The sequence below is a fragment of the Ceratotherium simum genome, chromosome 3 (genome assembly GCF_057802395.1).
Source record: "Ceratotherium simum simum isolate JZ-2026a chromosome 3, ASM5780239v1, whole genome shotgun sequence".
Classification (NCBI taxonomy): domain Eukaryota; kingdom Metazoa; phylum Chordata; class Mammalia; order Perissodactyla; family Rhinocerotidae; genus Ceratotherium; species Ceratotherium simum.
The window spans coordinates 92,975,975-92,995,571 of NC_141902.1; the positions used below are offsets into that span (position 1 = coordinate 92,975,975).

At 53.8% G+C, this 19,597-nt stretch overlaps 1 protein-coding gene across 1 annotated transcript; it reads right to left on the reverse strand.

Moving 5' to 3' along the window:
• Positions 1-1,474: 1,474 nt before the first annotated feature.
• On the reverse strand, positions 1,475-19,335 carry ANPEP (alanyl aminopeptidase, membrane). The gene is made up of 20 exons (XM_004431947.3): positions 17,751-19,335; positions 17,202-17,344; positions 16,946-17,085; positions 16,420-16,546; positions 16,181-16,335; positions 15,837-15,950; positions 15,603-15,746; positions 15,357-15,422; positions 15,148-15,213; positions 13,282-13,457; positions 12,935-13,014; positions 12,118-12,251; positions 11,944-11,999; positions 10,926-11,073; positions 7,761-7,852; positions 7,192-7,302; positions 6,916-7,083; positions 5,988-6,128; positions 5,470-5,551; positions 1,475-2,049 (listed from the first exon to the last, which is right to left on the reverse strand). Exons 1-20 carry the CDS (start codon positions 18,356-18,358, stop codon positions 1,897-1,899), a joined length of 2,904 nt encoding a protein of 967 aa, XP_004432004.1. The 5' UTR covers positions 18,359-19,335; the 3' UTR covers positions 1,475-1,896.
• Between the last annotated feature and the right edge of the window lie 262 nt (positions 19,336-19,597).

A 19,597-nucleotide genomic window follows, 5' to 3' on the forward strand; every position in this document is an offset into this window, starting at 1 on the left:
TGTCGATTCTTCTCATGGGAAGCCAACCTTCCCCAGAGACCCTAGCTGGTGGGGCTGGCCCCTCCCCCAGTGGGGACCACCTGAGGGGGCCTGCCCTCTGGTCCCCAGGTCAAGTGCCAGCCGCAGCCTCTGGGCACTGGCGACAGGAAGGGCTGGCCCAGAGGGGCTGGGCTAGGGGGAACCTCCTGGTTGGAGAGGGACCCCAGCTTGTAACCACAGCCAGCCCCGGCCCTTGGCCCGCCCCACCCTTTGATGTGCAGAAGACAGTAAAGCATGGAGGAGCCTCCCCTGCCCCAGACCACCTGCTTCTCACAAGAGGGACAGGTTGTGAGGGAAGAGGGTGGGCAGGGCCTTGAGCCAGGAGACAGGGCTAAGGATGACAATACCTAGCTCTCCTGACATGTGGGGCCGTACATGTGGCTAACTCCGTGAATCTCCTTAGAGTCACACACCAACCCTGTGATCAGTGGTCTTAAAGTGAAGCTCAGGCATTTAGATCACTTGCCCAAGAAGCTGGCTGAGCAGTGATCTGAAACCAGGCCCCTGGACTCCAGGACTCCAGCCCAGCAGCTCACTGTGGTGTCAGTTGGAGGTGACCCCCCAACGAGCCCTGCTGCTGTCTGTTTCCTCCCTCTTTTCCTCCCACCAGCCTCGGATGCTCAGCTGGGCCTCGTGGGGCTGAGGCTGAGGTGAGCTTTCTACAACGGGGCGGCGTTGCCAAGAAACTCTCACCAAGGCCACTGTGGGCTGTGGAGGGCTGTGGATCCCAGGCCTTCTCCTCAGGGTGGCCTGACCCCTGGCTGCCCCAGGTGATCTGGAGGGCACTTGCCTTTTTCTGTACACTACTCTTGAAAAGAACCAGTTTTCAAATTGATATCTACCACAGATTCTGGAGGGGTGGTGGGACGTGCCCATGGCCAGTGAGTGGTTGCACCAGGCCTGGCACCCAGGGCTTGCTGCCCTCCCTGCAAGCCCCTTTCTCTCACTGTCCCAGGTGTCCCAGGTGTGCTGCTGTGGTATAGGAAGAAGGACCCAGCCAGCACACTGCTCCCTTGCCTCATGTGAGGGGGTGCAAACCCTAGCTTCTACAACTGTGAAAACTCCTGCTTTCTGAAAAAGCACTCCCTCCAGTGTCAGGACTTGCTCTCTACCTGGCATCAAGCCCTAGCTCTCCCCACTCCACCAAGGGAACCACTGTGTCCAGTCGCCTGCCCCCTGCCTCCCATGGTTCCCCAGCACCCAGCATCTTAAGCCTGCCATGGGAATTCGGATGAAATGAATGCAGCAAGTGGACACCACCACACAGGTGTCTCGTAGGAAGGACCAGGGGGCTGGGTACTTCTCCCCTCCTATGCTCCTTGGGGGTCCCAGACCCCTACAGTGCTTCCCATACACCCCAGGTTCCCTCCATCCCAGTCCCCCCAGCTGCTGTGCGGACCCACTCCTGCTCTAGTTTAGTAATGAGTCTGGAAGCTCATCTAGAAATCTTTTATTTACATTTTCTCTTAGAAAAAAAATATACAGATCTAGTGCTGTGTTGATTCTTCAGGTTCAGGGTCTTTATGGGAAGGTGAGAGAGGGTGCAGGGCAGCCCCCCAAGGCCATCCATTGTCCATCGAGGGCTTCCACTCATCTGGCCCTGGAGCTGGGCTTCCCTGAGATTAGCCCCAGGGCCCTGGGTGACAGGCCTGGGGTGGGGTTGGCATGAGGGGCAGGGGCTGGGAGGCGCTTGGACAGTCTGGCCATCAGGATTGGTCCCATGAGTGCAGAGAACGTGGGCCAAAGACTTTGTTCCTGAGAGGAGGATGCTGGTGCCTCAGGCTCCAGGAATGGGGGTCCTGCTGTGGGCCACTGGGACAGATGCACGTGGGGGCCTGGTGACTGTAAGGACAGGGACTATTCGCTGTTTTCTGTGAACCAATTGAGCACAAATTCCTTGTTATCCTGCACCCACTTGATGTTGGATTTGGTCTTCTCCAGGGCTTGCTCCAGAGCCCGGGTGCCTGAGCCAAAACCTATGTCCATGTTATCCTCCTGGAACTGCTCCAGCTGCCAGGAAAAGGAAGATTCTTAGCTTCAGGCTGGGTCTCTAACACAGCTTTGAGGAGAGGGCCACCCAGGCCTCTGTCCTCCCACTCCACATTAGGGCCCCCACCCCCATGAGGGCCACAGCCTGTTCTCCAGGGCAGGAAGGGCCGGTCCCTCCCTCTCCCTGGGCAAAGTCCTTATCTAGGGCAGAGGTTGAGGATGACAGCCTCAGGGTAAATCTGGCTCCTCCATGTATTTGGCCTTCATTGTGTGGCTCTTCACTGAGTTGACCCTCAGTTTTTAATTGAATTGCAATCTCAATCCAATCAAGGTAGGCAAGAGGGACAAACTAAACAGACACTACAAGGAAGCAACCAGCCAAAATGTGGCCATTTCTATACTATAAATGACCCAGTTGCATCAACAAATAAATGGTATTTTTTTAAAAAGAGATGTTACAGACTGAAAGCTATATTAGTACCAGAGGTTGTAGCCAGGGCAATTAGGCAAGAAAATGAAATAAAAGGCATCCAAGAAAGAAGAAGAAAAACTCTATTTGCAGATGACATGATTTTATATATAGAAAATCCTCAGGAATCTACAAAAAAAACTATTAAAACTGATGTGTTCAGCAAGGTTGCAGGATACAAGAGCAATTTACAAAAATCAATTGTATTTCTATACACTAGCAATGAAAAATCTGAAAATGAAATTAAGAAAACCATTCCATTTACAATAGCATCAAAAAGAATAAAGTACTTAGAAATAAATTTGACAAAAGAAGTGCAAGACTGGTATGCTGAAAACTATAAAACGTTGAAAAAAATTAAGACCGAAATAGAAGGAAAAAAGACCCAAATAAATCTGTGTTAATGGATTGGAAGATTTAGTATTATTAGCATGGCAATACTCCCCAAGTTGATCTACAGATTCAATGCAATCTCTCAAAATTCCAACTGCCTTTTTTGCAGAAATTTGCAAGCTGATCCTAAAATTCATAAAGAAATGCAAGGGACTCAGAATAGCCAGACAATCTTGAAAGAACAAAATTGGAGGGCTCACATTCCCAATTTCAAAACTCACTACAAACCTACAGTAATCAAGACCGTGTGGTACGGGCATGAGGATAGACAGACACATCAATGAAATAGAATAGCGTGTCCAGAAATAAATCCTCACATTTATAGTCAATTGATTTTCAACAAGGGTGCCAAGACCATTCACTGGGGGAAAGAATAGTCTTTTCAACAAATGGTGCTGGGACAACTGGATAGCCACGTGCAAGGGAATGAAGTTGGACCCCTACCTCACACCATACATAAAAATTAAGTCAAAAATTAATCAAAGTCCTAAATGTAAGAGCTAAAATGATAAGACTCTTAGTAAAAAGCATAGGTGTAAATCTTCATGACCTTGGATTAGGCAATTGTTTCTTAGGTATGACATCTAAAGCACAAGCAACAGCTGGACTTCATCAAAATTAAAAACTTATGTGTATCTAAAGGCACTATCAAGAGAGTAAAAAAAAAATCTACAGAATGAGAAAAAATATTTGCAAATCATATACCTAATAAGGGCCTAGTATTCAGAATATATAAAGAACTCTTACAACTCAACAATAAAAGGACAAATATCCCAATTAAAAAATAGGTGAAGGATTTGAATAGACATTTCTCCAAAGAAGATATACAAACGACTAATAAGCACATGAAAAGATGCTCAACATCATTAGTCATTAGGGAAATGCAACTCATAACCACAATGAGATACCACTTCATGTGCACTAGGATGGCTATAATTTAAAAAAAAAGAAGAAAATAACAAGTGTCTGAAAAGACCTAAAGAAATTGATTGGAACCCTCATACATTGCTGGTGGAAATATAAATTGGTGCAGTCGCTTTGGAAAATATTTTGGCAATGTTTCAAAAAGTTAAACATGGAGTTACCAAATGACCCAAAAAATTCCCCTCCTAGGTGTATACCCAAGAGAAACCAAAACGTGTGTTCACTCAAAAATTTGTATATGAATGTTCATAGCAGCATTATTCACAGGTAGTGGAAAAGTGGAAACAACGCAAACGTCTGTCCACTGATCAATGGATAAACAAAATGTGGTATATCCACACAAGGAAATTTCACTGTCATAAAAAGGAATGATACAGCATGCTACAATGTGGATGAACCTTGAAAACACTATGCTAAGTGAAAGAAGCCAGAGACAAAAGACCACATATTGTATGATTCCATTTATATGAAATATTCAGTATAGGCATATCCATAGAGACAGAAAGTAGATTAGTGGTTGCCAGGGGCTGGGGACAGGGGGAATGACTGCTAATGGATATGAGATTTCTTTTGGAGGTAATGAGAATGCTCTAGAATTAGATGGTTGTGATGGTTGTACACCTTGTAAAATATACTAAAAAACCACTTAAGATTGTGAATTTTATAATATAATGAATTATATCTCAATTAAAAAAAGATGAATCAACCTAATGCAATGAGTTAACTTTGTTTGGCTTCTGATTCAAACATACATATCAATTGCAAAAAGACTTTTTTAAAAAAACAACTTAGAGAATTTGAAAATGGCCTGGGTATAAGACGATAGTAAAGAATTGTTAATTTTCTTGGGTTTGCTAATGACAGTGAGATTACGTTTAAAAAATTCCTTTGTTTTAGATATGATTGAAATATTTACAGGTGAAATTATTTAATATCAGTGATTTGCTTGAAAATTGTCCATCCTAAAAAAGTGTTGGAAAAATGTTGATAATTGTTCGATCTGGGTAATGCATACATGTAGGTTCATTATATTATTCTCTTTACTTTTTGCCTACACAAAAATTCCAAGATGAATATTTTTCCTTTTTTTTTGTGAGGAAGACCAGCCCTGGGCTAACATCCAATGCCAATCCTCCTCTTTTTTGCTGAGGAAGATTGGCCCGGGGCTAACATCCGTGCCCATCTTCCTCTACTTTATATGGGATGCCGCCACAGCATGGCTTGACAAGCCGTGCATCGGTGTGCACCCGGGATCCGAACCTGTGAACCCCGGGCCGCCGAAGCGGAGCGCATGCACTTAAACCACTGCACCACCTGGCCGGCCCCACCAAGATGAATATTTTTGATTGAATTGTCAACCATTTAAAAAGTCTGAATTTACAGCAACTAGAAGGATGTGCAACTATGACATACAACGATCTACTGGGGCTTTGGGGGAAGAAAAAGGAGGAGGATTGGCAATAGATGTTAGCTCAGGGCTGATCTTCCTCACACACAAAAAAAGAAAGTCTGGATACCCAGCTTCCCCTATAACTGAGTAAGGCCTCGCAACATGCAGCCCACGCTCCCCTGTGGCCACATTTGGCGGGAGATGAATGGCAGCCGTCCCTTTAGATGGGCCTCTGGGTGCCATCGCACGGCCCAGGGCTTCCTACCTGCTGCAGCTCGTACTCGGTGGAGAATCGTCGGGTGACTCCCCGGATGAGGTTGGAGAAGGAGAAGGAACCACTACCGTAACTGCAGGGCGGGGAGAGAGATGAACCGTGAGAGGGGCCGGGAACTGACGCTCAGTGACTGGCAGGTGACACTAAATCCACACAACTACCCTGTGACTGTCCCCATCTTGTAGATGAGATGAAATGACACGCCCAAGGAGACACCACTAGGAACTTGAGTGCGGGTTGGACTGCAGTGTCCTTGCTCCTGTCCCTCCGGAGAACACTCCCAGCAGCCAGACTTTCTTTCCCCCAAGTGGGAAAAAGGAGGGCCCGTACCCTGCCTTCTCTTGCAGTTTCTGCCCGCTACTCGACCTCAAGCTGTGTTAATTTTGACCACTCCTATGCAGTGTCCACCCCCCAACTCTCAACCCTGTGATGTTCTGTCCACACAGACCACACCGGGGCACCCCACCCTTGGTGTGCATTTCCCCCTGACATGCTTCCAGCAGACTCACTCCAGAAAGAGCTTCCTCCAGTTGCTCTGGACAAACTCCCAGGCCAGAGTTTGCCCGACGACGTTGCTGGCGATGCTGGTGATGGTGGAGGTGGCGTCCTGCTTCCGGATGAGGTCAGGGTTCAGGGTGTAACTCAGGTACCTGTGAGGGCAGGATGCCATGTTAGCGACCACTTCCACGGGCTGCAGTCAGATTGGAGAGAGAACCCAGGACAGCAAAGCACCCTGCCCTCTGCCACGCACATCCCTACCACATCCTCTCAACGTCCCTTCAGCACGCCGAGGGTTGAAGACTCCTTGGTCCTACATCCCTCTTGTAGATGGGACACTGAGTTCCCTAAGCAGGGTCACTGGCTATGCCAGGTGTCATGCCTGTTATGACCTGGTGCCTGATAAATGTCTGACGATGAAGGAAGGAAGGAGTACTAGGGCCGCGAGCCCTGGACCAAGTGGGACAGCCACTCCTATCTTTGATGTTGAGGGTGGCTCTTCTTTACTGGGGTCCAGCTGATGGCATATGAGGCACACAGTGGGAGCCAGGAGCCCTCAGCCAAGGGCTTGAGGGTACCAAGCTGGACGTCCAGAAGGACTCAGGTCCAGCTGCACCAGAGCCCCTGACAGAGGGAGACTGAGCTGCTGTCGAGTAAAGGTCAAGAGGCTACAGCAGTTAAAAGCACAGGATGTGGACGCAGACCTGGGTTCACATCTTGACTCTCTCACTTATTAAGCATCTGGACCTTGGGCAAGTTGCTTTGCTTCTCTGAGCCTCAGTGTCCTCAAAATGGGGAAAATACTGCCCCACCGCGCAGGTTTGTGAGGACCCCGGGAATGAGAGTGTGGAGGCCTGGCTGGTTCCTTCTCCTCCACATCTGGCCCCTGATCCCGGGGAGGAGGGGGACTCACCCACCCCGCCCGGCCCAGGTCCTCACCTGTTCAGGATCCAGATCTCGTTGCTGCAGGCCAGGCCTGTGCGGAGTTTGTCAGCTTCGTTTACCAGCGTGGCGTTTAGGAACTGCTCCCAGGCGAAGTCCCACTCCTTCTTGCCACCCAGGGCGATGGCTTTGCAGTAGACAGTGGCCCGCAGATTGGGGTGGATCCTGGCATGGGGTGGAGGCTGTCAGGGGTGGAGCAACAGCAGGGAGGGTGGAGAGGAGGACAGAGCTGCGGGCTTGAGGGACAGATGAAGATTGAGGGGACACACTCACGGGTTATTATCGGGGTCTTCCATCCACTGGTTGAAAAGGGCCGAGACCAGATCCTCACACTCAGTAACCCCATTGGAGCAAGCGGTGCTGATGGCGTTAATCTCGTTGTACCTGCCCCGGTAGTGACATGTGGTCAGCCTGCCTGGCCCCTGCTGACACACAACTCCAGGCAGGGCAGCAGGGCCAGGGGTCTCTGTCTAAGGCTGCAGCCTGTCTGGCCCTCTGGAGTCCCCCTATTTGCTTCATGCCTCAGGCCTGAGCTTCCTCAGTCCCCAAGGCAGCCTGGGGACACACAGGGGCCCGCACAGGCTCCAGCCTCAGCTTCAACACCTAAAACCTGAATGACCAAGCTGGTGAGGGGACCTTGGAGTTTCAGTTTGGTCCTTTGTACAAAGAGGTCGGATGGGCCCACAGGCCACATGGGGCCTCAGGGCAGGGGTGTCTCTGGGGTGGGGGGTGTCTCCTTGTCTGGCGGCCCTGGTCTGGCCAGGAGTTGGGAGCTCCAGAGGAGGATACTGCTGGGTGGCTGGGCCACCTGTGACCTCCACACCAGGAGGGGTCATACTCACTGGTCCATCAGGCTTTCTGGGCGCTGAGTCCAGTTGCTGGTAGTACTTTGGAAATGATTGAAGAGGGGTGTGACCTGCTTCCTCAGGTAGCTCTGGGGAAAAGAAAACATAAATAGCTTCAAAGGGGAGACTCATGCCTGACCTGCCTGGACCCCGTGGAGCTTATGACGTGGCTGGGCAGGTGGAGCAAGGGCTAGTGGCTGCAGAAGCAAAGAGGCCAGAGGCTCGGGCCTCGCCCAAAGCCAGACAGTGCTCACAGGGGCCAGCACGAGGCCAGGTTTCTGAGGACTCGTCTGGGGTTCCTTCTTCTCAAAGCCTCAGGCAATTCTAGCACTCCATGTCTAAGTGTCACCATTTCTTAATATAGTGCTGGGCGTCCCCCACTCCCCGGCGGCCGATCATAAGTATTCCACAAAACACAGAAAAGCATACGCAGAAGATGAAAACCAGGTAGGAGCTTACCAAACCAATAATTTCCAAATTAATGAGTTTACCCCTTCTTTTTTCTTTTCTACCTGGCATATCTACAATTCTGCACAGTGCTCTTTTTATCTGACATTGTAACATAAGCCCCACCCCACGTTATTAAAATCCTTTGCGGACTCTGGTTCAGTGTGGTAGATGGTCATGTGTACCAACCAGAATCTGTCTCCAAATGTAAAAGGAATAAACCCTGAAGAACAAAGAGAACAGGAAAGGAAACAACATGGATGAGACATCCACACAGTTTAGGAGCTGGAGGGCGAAGAGAGGGAGATGGGACAGGCGTGGCAGAGTGGGAGAGTCTGCGACAGAGCCCCACCAAGGGGGAGATGGAGACGGAAGCAAGATTTGCGGTGACAAGGCTCAGAATTAGAGGGATGGGTCGGTGGGACAGGAGTGAGGCAGCAGCCGTAAACAGGGCGATGGGGTCAACGTCCGTAGAAGGAGTAATTAAACTCTCAAGCCCCCACTTCCCTCCTTACAGCACGTAACACCCCTCCCTCCCTCATGGGTGAGGCTGAATCAAAGGACTCAGAACTAGGGGTCCCCAGACACAGTGGGAGGGTGGCTGGACTGCAGAGAGGGCCAGAGGCGAAAGCTCACATACTAAATGGAGGTGCCCCCCAGTTTCCTTCCCCACTCTGATCCCATCACCAGCCCCATTGCACAAGACAGGGGCTCACTCTCTGGAGACTGAGTGGTCTCAAGGGAACACACTCACACATACTCATTTTTTTTTGCTGGGAAAGATTTGCTCTGAGCTAACATCTGTTGCCAATCTTCCTTTCTTCCTTTTTTTTTTTTCCCCTCCCCAAAGCCCCCGTACACAGTTGCATATTCTAGTTGTAAGTCCTTCTAGTTCTTCTATGTGAGTCGCCGCCACAGCATGGCAACTGACAGACGGGTGGTGTGGTTCCACGCCCGGGAACTGAACCTGGGCCACCAAAGTGGAGCGTGCCAAACTTTAACCACTAGGCCATCAGGGCTGGCTCTCACAGGCACTAATTTTTGAGAGTCCTCGTGAGGAGTTGCTTGGCCACTCAGTCACCCCACAACAAGACCCATAGATGACAAACTCCACCTCCCCATGGAGTTTCCAATCACTTTTTATTGCCTTACTCTCAAATCCAAAGGGGCAGCTCAGCCTCCAACTTGAAAGGAGACCAAAACAAACAGAAGACTCAGAGGAAACAAGTCAATGGAAGAAAAGGAAAATTTCGTAAATATCCCCCCAGGGAGTTCAGAGAAGCTATTTCATAGGACGCCAGAGCCAGGAACGGAAATTGGAAGTTTAAAAATATGATGGAAGAAATTAAAACAATCTGTAGAGGGGAGGTGGTGTGCATATCCCAGAGGGCAGAACAAAAAATGAACAAGCTGGAAAATAGAAGAGAGAAGAAAACTGGAGAACCAATGAAGAGCAGTGAGCTGGACTTACAGAGGTCCCAGGAAGGGAGGACTGGAAAAGAGGAGGGGAAGAAAGCGTGAAAGAGCAATGCAAAAAAGCCCAGACTGAAACAGTAGAAGGACGAGAAATGCCCAGTGGAGGCCACCTGGTTGAGACATGAGCCCACAAGCTTCCAGAAGAGGGAAACTGGCCACATACAAAGAACTGAAAATGAGGGGCCGGCCCCGTGGCCCAGTGGTTAATTTTGGTGGCCCAGGTTCGGTTCCCAGGCACAGACCTACACCACTCATGGGTGCCGAGCAGCAGTTCTAGAAAGTTCTAGAAGGGAGCCGTCAACATGAGGGCTCCAGGAGAGATGTCTCCAGGAAAAAGCAAAACAGAGGCATTATCTGATACATTTGTACAAGATGTATAAAAAAGGAAACATAATCATAGTACTCTATATGGCTCAACAGAGAATGATATTTAAATAATCACAATAAAGCAAATGCTGATTACTGATTTGACCAAGTATCGTGATTTAGCTACATCACGAGGATGGAGTGAATTTGAGGAAAGTAGGTTAATGAGTTAAAACCTCATTTACCATAATACTTCATTTACCATAATAGGAAGTTAATAAATAATGTGAAAAAATTTTAATAAAAAAATGATCTCTTCAAGTATGATCTACATGATATTCCATTAAATAGCTATTCTAGTTTACTTAACCAGTCCCCAGCTGTTGGACATGTAAGTGTTTTCAGTTTTTTGTCTTTTATAAACAATGCTGCCACGAACGTCCTTACGGATCTAGCTTCATCCAGAGCAAGCTGAGCTTCCCCAGGTCTCCCTCTCTAGCGGCAGCCTCGGCTCCCCATGTGTCAACCGTTAACGCCCGCATCTCCCTCCCAGGCCAACAGGCAGGCGAGGCAAATACGGGCCTGCTCATTTCACAGAGGGCTTCTCTGGGGCTGAAGACGGGGTGCCGAAGCCCACACAGCTCAAAAGACAGGCCTTCTGCCCCCCAGCCCACAGGCCTTTCCTGTGCCATCTGCAAGTGCTGACTGCCAGATCTGCCAGCTACAAGTCTGCGTCCTCTCCGCCCCGCCCCCCCCCCAGCGCTCTTCAACCCTCTGGCCCTCCTGCGCTCTCCCCTTTGCTGAGCCTGCTCTCAACAAAGGACCTAGTGTCGTGTCAGCCGGAGGGTTCCATCACTCCAGGCAATATTTCTATTGACTTCCTAACGGAGCCATTTCAGAACTGGTCCTTGAATCCGGCCACGCCCTCTGTACCTTCATGGGGCCGTAGACCTCGGTTCGGTCGAACATGAGCTCGAAGTACCTCAGGCTGCTCAGGGCGGCCTGCCAGGGCATGTACTCTTGCTCTCCGATCAAGAAGAGGGTGTTGTTCAGCGCCAGGGTGACAGGGATCCTTCGGGCACTGGGGACAAACAGAAGGGCCCAAGTAAGCACGCCCACCCAGTCCAGCCTCACTGTGGGAACCCCAGCCCCCTCCTGGAGCCTGAGGTCCCAGACCCTCAACCGAGCCAGCTCAGCGTTCCCTGGGTGTGGGGCTGGCGCGGGAGGACACGTGGATGCTGGGCACTACCACAAACAAGGCCAGCCCAGGCCCTGGCTTCACCCACTGCCAGTCACATTCCCTTGCTTATTATCCCCACTTAACAGATGAGGAAACTGAGGCTCAGAGAGGTGAAGAGACTTGCCCATAAGAGACAGAGCTGAGATTCAAAAGGAATTAAAGCTAGTGCTCTTTCCTCCATCTGCCTCTACTCTGATTGGCTCCCTCCTCCTCCTCCTCAGGCCCTCTGTGCACATTTGTTCATAAATGTCCACATCTGTGGTGACGTCACTTATGTCAAAGAGCTTAGCACCTTTTGGGAACACAGCAGGTGCTCGATAAAGGTTTGTTTATCCATGTCCTGTCCTTCCCAGATTTTTTTAGCACCTAGCACGGCGGCGTGGCACACAGGTGGCCCTCAGGAAAAGCTTGGTGCCGTGGAGGACATGCGGTTTTGGAGCTAGACAGGCCTGTGTCTGGCTGTCAGGGGCTACGTGTGACGTCAGGTGAGGTCCTCACACTCTGAGTCGCAGATTCCTGTCTGGGAAACGGGCTGCAACGCTAATAATCTCCGGGGGTGTAGGGGCCGAGGTGGGGATGGAAGCTCGGGGAGCCCGCCACACTGTGCCTGGCACACAGTAAGGACAGCAGGAGGGAGCCCCACTAGGGCTGAAGTCAGCAGGCCTTCCACAGCTGAGCACGGCAGGGCCTGAGGAGGAAGGGGGCACTCACTTGGCCAGATTGAATCCCTCGTAGATGACCTGCGCCCGATTGATGACAGGGATGGCCTAGGAGGGGCAACAGAGCATGTGACCTCAGGCTGGTGGTGGGGGCAGGCCCTGCAGTCTGGTGCCATCCTGGGGCTGGGCTGGGGGCAGGGGACGGGCTGGGGTGGCCGACACCTACCGTCAGGTCTGTCTGCAGCTGGGTCTGAATCTTCCTCCAGTTGTCTTCGTCGTAGTTCACCTGGTAATAGCCCGTCACGTTGAGGTTCAGCAGGACCCACTCGTCATCCGCAGTTTTGAACAGCTCGTTCTGGGCTGTGGGGAGAGACCAGAGCTGGGGTGAGGCTGCTCAGGAGGCACAGGCTGGCCCCTGGCCCTCCTCTCTCCAGGCCTCAGGGTGAGCAGCCTCCCGTGCAGCCTGGCACCAGCTGGCCCTCAAGCCTCTGGGGCGAGGCCGAGGAGAGGGGAGGAGCAGGGTGTAGGATGGGGCTGCCAGGCCAAACTCCGCCTCTGGCTGACCAAGCGTGCCATCTCTGAACCTCAGTGCCGGCCCTGCCTCCTGCAGGCTCCATGAGGCCGGAAAGTGACAGCTGCCTGGACACCTCTGTCCGCACAGCCACGGTCCACGCAGACTCAGCCTCCACGCTGCTGCTGCTGCTGCTCCTTCTTTCTCTTTCTCTTTCAGCTTGTGACAGCTCCATCACACCCCATCGATGGAGCGGGAAGCCCAGGCAAAGCCTCCCATCCAGTCGGCACCACCACACCAGTCATCTCTTCCTTCCATCTCTTCTGCTCAGCGCCCCCTCCCCCCGCCCTGCCTTCCATCATTTCTCCTGGCGGCCAGAGAGGATAGAGATTGGAACCAAAGTGGTCAGCTCCATTCACTGAATGAAATGATGAAGGAAGCCCTCGCTGAGGCCTGCCATAACTCCCAGAATGTGGGCCAGGAGCTGGGAGTACAGGTGGGGTTGCTGTTCACTAGGGCAGGGCCAGATTACTTTGTGCTTCGCCCTGCAGCCAGTAGTCCTCCTGCTGTACGCCATTTCTGATAGACGAGATGGGAACAATCCACAGGTAGCTGCAACAAGAGATCCACAGGCAACGTGGTGAGAGACCACAGCTCTTGGCCACTGCCAGTGAACAGCAGCCCTGCCCAGGCTCCCAAGTTCTGCCTGACTCCGGCACTAAGTGCCCCCATCCTCCTGGCCCCAGAGGGAGAGCCAGTCTACAGCCACCAGGGCTGGGACCAGAGCAGGCCAGACCCTGTTATGGTCAGGGAGCCCCATAGCAACTGCCCCTCAGAAGCCTCCCTAGGACACCTGCCTCAGTGACCCCCTCTGCTCACTTGAAGTCTGAGGGCCGGGTGACGTTGGAATCCGGGTCAAGGAGGAAGTGCTCCTGGGAGATTTTCCCTGTCTTCGTGTCCACGGTGATGATGGGGAAGCCCATCTGCAGGATCCAGCGGTCCATGATGTTGCTTATAGTGCCAGGCAGCTGGATGGCTGTCTGATTGTCTACAGCCTGGGGCAGAGTGTGATGGTGCTGCTGTCAGCGGACTGCCACCCTCCACCCCGCCCATCCAGGGCAGCCCCTGCAGCCCCTGGCCTCTCCTCGCTGGTGCCCCTTGCTGGGAGGCAGTGGAAGAACACTGGGTTGGGAGGCAGGAGCTGGGGTGCCCAGTGCTGGGCAAGCTGAGGACTTCCCGGCCTCTGGTTCATTCCACACTGATTAAACAAATCTATGGGGTCCCCCATTCTGTGGCCCAACCTGAGGGGGGGGTGTTAGGGAGGGGCACCCAGGATGCCCACGGTTCACCCTGAACAACCCTGGGAGGATGAGAAGGGAGAGGAGACAGAGGTATCAGTGTCCTGGTGTCACAGGCAGGGGGAGGGGGAGGGCCGTGGGCGGTGTGAAGGAAACACACCCAGGTGGGAGTCTGGGGACGGGCTTGGGGAGTGTTATTGTCCTCTTTTGTCTTTTTCCATGTGTGTGCACTGCTTTCGTAATAACAACAAAAAGCCAACAACATCTGTTAATAACTGAGAGAGTGAAACCCTAAGAACAGAGCAAGAAAGAGGGCAGAAGAGCAGGGCAGAAGGGTATAAGCTGAGGGGAGGGCACTCTGGGGCTGCAGAGATGGGGCTGAGGGACAGGGGGAGTGGGAGGGAGGAATGGGGCTGCAGGGGCCCCTGGCGTGGAGGAGGGCTCGGCTTTGGAGGGGAGGAAGGAGCAGGAAACTGGGGCGGGGCAAGGAAGACAGTGGAAGTCGAGGGGAGGGAACGAAGACAGTGGAAGTGGAGGGGAGGGAACGAGGCCGTGAGTGCCACCTGTCAGCCGGCCGTGGGAGGTGGGGGAGGGGGATCAGGCTCATGGCAGATGGAAGCTGGGCTGGAGACTGGCCAGGAGGGCACTGGAGCCCAGCTGTGACTCCATGACAAGACCCTGGGTCTGCCCTCCCTGGTCAGACTGGCCCAGCCTGGGCACCTGGGGACTGGAGGGATGGTGGTAGCAGTGGGGGAGCAGCTGGAGAGGGAGCCTGGGGCACGGGATTCTGGAGGGGTCAGTCGGGCTGAGAGGGCCACAGAGAAGGGGTGGGGGCAGCTGTGAGGGAGGGGAGATGATGGGGGTGAGGGATGCACAGACTCCAGCCCTAGGAAAGGCAGGGAGGGGAAGGCAGGAGGGTGGGGGCCAGTCAGAGAGTTTGCCGCACAGACAGGGAATGCTGGGGGTCTGAGAGGACAGGAATGCAAGGCGGGGCTGGATGGAAGGGTCAGAGTTTATGCCGAGGGTGCCAGTGTGTGCAAAGTTGCGCCTGGGAGGGGCCGGTCAGGGCACAGGACAGCCAGGAGTGCTGAGTAGGTTGAATGACGGGCTCCCAAGTTCCAGGCAGCAGAGGGCTGGAGCTTGGGAACCGTGAGGGCCCGTTTCCTCACTGCTAAGATGAGGGGCCTCCTCGGCTCCCATCATGGAGCTCACTACAGCACGAGGCAGGCCACCTGCCAGGGGGCTTGACCTGTGGTCTCACAACACTTCCTTCAAGGAGCCCTCACGGCACCCATTTTACAGATAAACAACCAAGGCTCCAAATGACCTGCCTGGGCTGGTAAGCAGTGGAGCTGGGCACATTCTCTTACACATGTGCTGCCCCCAGGGACTTTCAGCATCTCAGGACCCCAACAGAACAGCCTCAGGGGGGCTCGCTGTTACCGACCTCCTGCAGGTGCTTCCACAGGTCCAGGTAGGTGCTGCTCTGGTAGGCAAAGGCATGGAGGTAGGACTGCGGAAAGACAGGCCACTGTGAGGGCAAAGCCGGTATCCCCAGGCTCTACCACTCAACTTCTGTGGTAGGCAGGGCTCAGGGACAAGGGGCGGGGGCTGGAGGAAACAGCCTCCACTCCATGGCTGGCCAGGGGTACTCACCGCCAGGCCCTGCTTGAACAGGTCCTCCGTCAGGAAATTGGAGAGCATCCTTAGGACAGAGGCTCCCTGGGGGAGGGGGAGGGGTTCAGAAGGGCTGTGCTGAGCTGGCGGGACCCTGTGCCCCCATCAGGCCAGGACAGGTGCTCCTGGAGCCCTGGCTGCGGTGGAACCCCCGTGGGCTGAGTCCCTACCTCCCTCCGCATGCCCCCCACTGTCTCAGGACCAACACAGAGGCTGGGGCAGCACCTTATTGTAGGTGATGGTGTCAAACATCTCACTGATCTGGGCCGGCGTGTTGACCTCGTCGGCAGGGCAGGTCAGCGGGTGGGAGGAGGCCAGTGCATCCACGGCCATCACAGAGTACAAGTCGTTCAGCACTATGAGGTCTTTCTGCAAATCCCTGACAGCCATCAGGAGACTGGCCTGGGAGGGGGTGACCCAGGCCTTCCCCCGCCCCACCCCGGACCCCAGCTGGCTCACCAGATTCCAGGAGGGTTCTGCATAGTCAGCACCCAGGTACTCCACATAGGAGGCAAAGCCCTCGTTCAGCCACAGGTCATTCCACCAGGCCACAGTCACCAGGTTCCCAAACCACTGTAGGGGAGGGAGGTCAGCCCAGCAAGCCACTCTGGCCTTACAGTCACTAACAGTACCCAGGGCCACCATTCCCGGGCTGGGGACTTCACCGACATCATGGTGACTGCTACCCTGCCAGGTGGGACCCTCCTCCCTTCTCAGCTGCCAAGCGCAGAGCCAGGACTTGTGCCATCTCCTCCCAGGGCCCTCTGTGTCTTTCTCTGGACTCCCCACGATGGGGCGGCTACCTGGTGCGCCAGCTCATGAGCAATCACAGTGACCACTCGCTCCTTGTTGCTGATGGAGGAGGACAGCAGGTCGAACAGCAGAGCGCTCTCCCGGTAGGTCACCAGCCCCCAGTTCTCCATGGCGCCGGCGTTGAAGTCGGGCAAGGCGACCTGGTCTGGGGATACCAGCCATTGGCAGGATGGCCTCTAGCTATGGAGCCCCACCCACTGCCCCTCACCGCACAAGACCCCTCACTCACCGGATTTGTCAAGTGGGTAGGATGTATTATAATGTGAGGCGAAGAAGTTCAGGATGGGGCCTGTCACGTTCAGGGCATAAACGCCATGGCCCTCCGCAATTGCACTAGGCCGAGCCCAGATCCGGATCTGCAAAGAGGATGGAGGTAGGTCAGGGGTCCCTCTAGGCTCCTGGTGCAGATGGGCTGAGCCCCAGGGCCCAGCAGACTGGTAGGGGGACCAACTAGGTTAAACCCAGAGGCCTGGTCAGCAGAAGAGAGAGCTAGGGGTCTCTGAGGGGCTTCGAGTCATAGGGAGGAGCCTTTGGGGAATAACAGTAGTCATAGCCACCATGTGTCTCGCACCCAGGAGTTGGGAACTCCCTTCAGGAGGTGGGACCTATTTTTCAGATGCAGAGACTGAGGGTCAGAGAACTTAAGACGCTTGCCCAAGATCACTCAGAGCTGGGATTCAGGGATGAGGATCAACAGGAATACCCCTCAGGCCAGGACCAATCCCAGGGAAGGACTGGCGGGCCTAGCTCCGTACCAGGACGTCATTGGGTGACCTCGAGTCCACATACGAGAACTCGCACACGATGAAGGCCAGCAGATACGTGGACATTACAGGCGTGCTTTCAAACTCGGTAATGTTCCAGTCGGGGTCTTCCGAAAAGGAGACACTAGGACCTGGGCATGGAGCATCCAAGTATGTGGGGATGTACCCCACCTCCCCCCGCATCCTGCACTCCAGCCCCAGGTCCCTGCCTCCCAAGGCTGTGTGGCCCCAGGACAGACTCGCTCACTTTTGGGCAGCATGTTGGACAGGGCCGTGAGGTCTTTGGGGTGGATGAGGGTGATGTTAAACTGGGCCTTCATGGATGGCTCGTCGAAGCACGGGAAGGATTTCCGGGCATCTGCAGCCTGCATCTGTGTCGTGGCCAGCACCCTGCCCAAACCAGGGTGTTAGGGGCTGTGCCGGCAGAATGCTTGCACCCCAGGGGGGTGGGCAGGCTGGGAGTTTTAGGGTGTTGCTGGGCATGCAGAGGAAGGGGTGCACAGAAGGCCTAACTCTGCCCTCCCCACCTCCCCTGGGCAGCCTCACGCCCTGACACGCCCGCTGGCTATGGGGGATCAGAGCTCCTCTGGATTCAGGGTCAAAGTCCTGGCAGGCTCTATCCCCGTATTAGCTGGAAGACAAATTTCTCTCCTCTGAGCCTGCAGATGGAATGGCCAGCCAAGGGCTCCAGAAAGTTCAAAGGTCTCGAATCTAAGCCTTTCCTTGACCCTCAGGCTCCGGCTCTGCTTCAGCGTCTGGGATCCACCCCCACCGAGCAGATCCAGCTCCAACTCACTTTTTGACGTTGCCTTCCGTGTACTCGCTGCGGTAGAAGCCTGCCAGGTCATCGGCCAGCTCCCCCTCAAACTCACTGTCCATCTCGTACAGGCTGCCCTCCGCCAGCGTGCCCTTGAGGTGCACCACCAGGTACTGGGTGAGCTCCACCAGCTCAGTTCTGTCGATCTCAGGGGGCTGGGCGTCGCCCACGCCGCGCAGGACCACCATGTGCCCCTGAGTGAGGGTGTAGTTGAGCTGCTTGCTGTGGATGATGATGACGTCGGTGGCCTCCTTGCAGGTGAAGCGGACAGTGCTTTTGCCCTGGAAGATGTACAGGCCCTGCTCGTTGGGGGTGAGGTAGGGCCTCAGCTTCACCCTGTAGGACTCGGGCACCAGTGTCGTGGGTAGGCGGTATTGGTTCCATGGCTCACTTTGGTCCAAGGTGGTGGCAGCAGTGGTGGTGGGACTGGTAGTGTGGCTCGTGGTGGCTGCAGCGGAGCTGCCAGCATTCTTATTCTTCTCCTGGGAGTACACCACCGACAGAGCAATGATGGTGCACACGGCTGCCACGCCCAGGACGACGCCCAGGATGCCCAGGGTCTTGGAAATGTAGAAGCCCTTGGCCATGGTGAGGGTGGGGAGGGAGCTTGGGGAGGTTCAGGACAGGTAGGGAACGGGGCAGCCTTGGGCCAGGCTTATATCCCCGAGGGGAGGAGCCCCACAGCCTGAAGACTGGGCAAAAATTAACCAGGGCTCAGACAGGCGAAGGTCACTGGAGTGGGCAGGGGAACACTCCACCCAGGCTGGGGAGAGGAGACCCAGGAACAGTGTGCGGAGTGAGGCTCAGGGAGCCTGCTGGGAGCAAACAGCGTCCGGTTACAGGCTGCCGGCTGCCTAGGAGTCTGCCCGAGGGCTGAAGGGCAGGGAGTAGGCTGCGGGCCCAGCAGGTAGAGGGAGCAGCCAGGTGGCGTTGATCTGCCTGCGAGCTGAGACAGTGGGGACAGAAGCAGGAAGATCAAGGTTAGAGTCAGGGAAGGACTTCTCAGGAGCAAGAGGTGAAAGATGCAGAGAAGGGAAGGGTTGTTTTCTGGTTTGGGTCAAGAACATGCTGGGTCACCCCGTGGCTGGATTCTGGAAGGATGCCTGGGGCTCCTAGGCGACGCGGTCCCAGCCTCCCGTGCACTCTTCCAGAGCAGGGGGTCCTCCCAGGGTCCCTCCCTTCCCCTTCTTGACAGAAACTGTTTGCTCAATTATCAGCTCACTGAATAGAATCAAAGAAGTTGTTTTGCCTTTTCTTTTTTTTTTTTAAGAGAGGAGGCTGGTGGAGGATTAACCTCTTCCCAGCCGTGACCTTGGGCAGGTAACTTTACCTTTCTGCAACCTCTTTCCTCGTAAATAAACAATCGTGTTTACCTCTGGGGTGTGTTGAAAAGATTTACTGAGAAGACATATTAAATACCACACAGTAGAAACTAAACATCATCCCTTGCTCACAGTGCAACCGCTGCCTCTTTTCCTCTCCTTGGTAGAAATGAAGATATTACTTATCACACTCAATAAAATACATTCGTACAGGAAAACGATGCTCATTGTCACCCTTCCCATCCACCAGCTCAGTTTCCTAGACCTTGACACAGCCTGACCCTCACCCCACATCCAACTCCCCCATCCCCTGATCTCGCCATGTCCTCTGTCAAAGCCCCTCCACTGTTTATGTGGACACTGCTGTACCCTCATCAACACCCCCCTCCACTCGCGCCCCCTCAAAACTATTCGCCACACAACCAGGATCATTTTGACCACCGCTTAAAACCTTCCTTTTGCTCGTAGAATCCAGACCAAATATTCTAAAAGGACCCACAAGTT

Excerpts from the sequence above, each read along its gene's own strand:
- ANPEP (XM_004431947.3), bottom strand. The coding sequence starts at position 18,358 with ATGGCCAAGGGCTTCTACATTTCCAAGACCCTGGGCATCCTGGGCGTC. Across the intron at positions 15,423-15,602 it reads ACACCATCACCTACAATAAG|GGAGCCTCTGTCCTAAGGAT; the intron begins GTGCTGCCCCAG and ends CCCCTCCCCCAG. Across the intron at positions 12,252-12,934 it reads GCTGCAGGGCGAAGCACAAA|CCCAGAACGAGCTGTTCAAA; the intron begins GTAATCTGGCCC and ends CTCTCCCCACAG.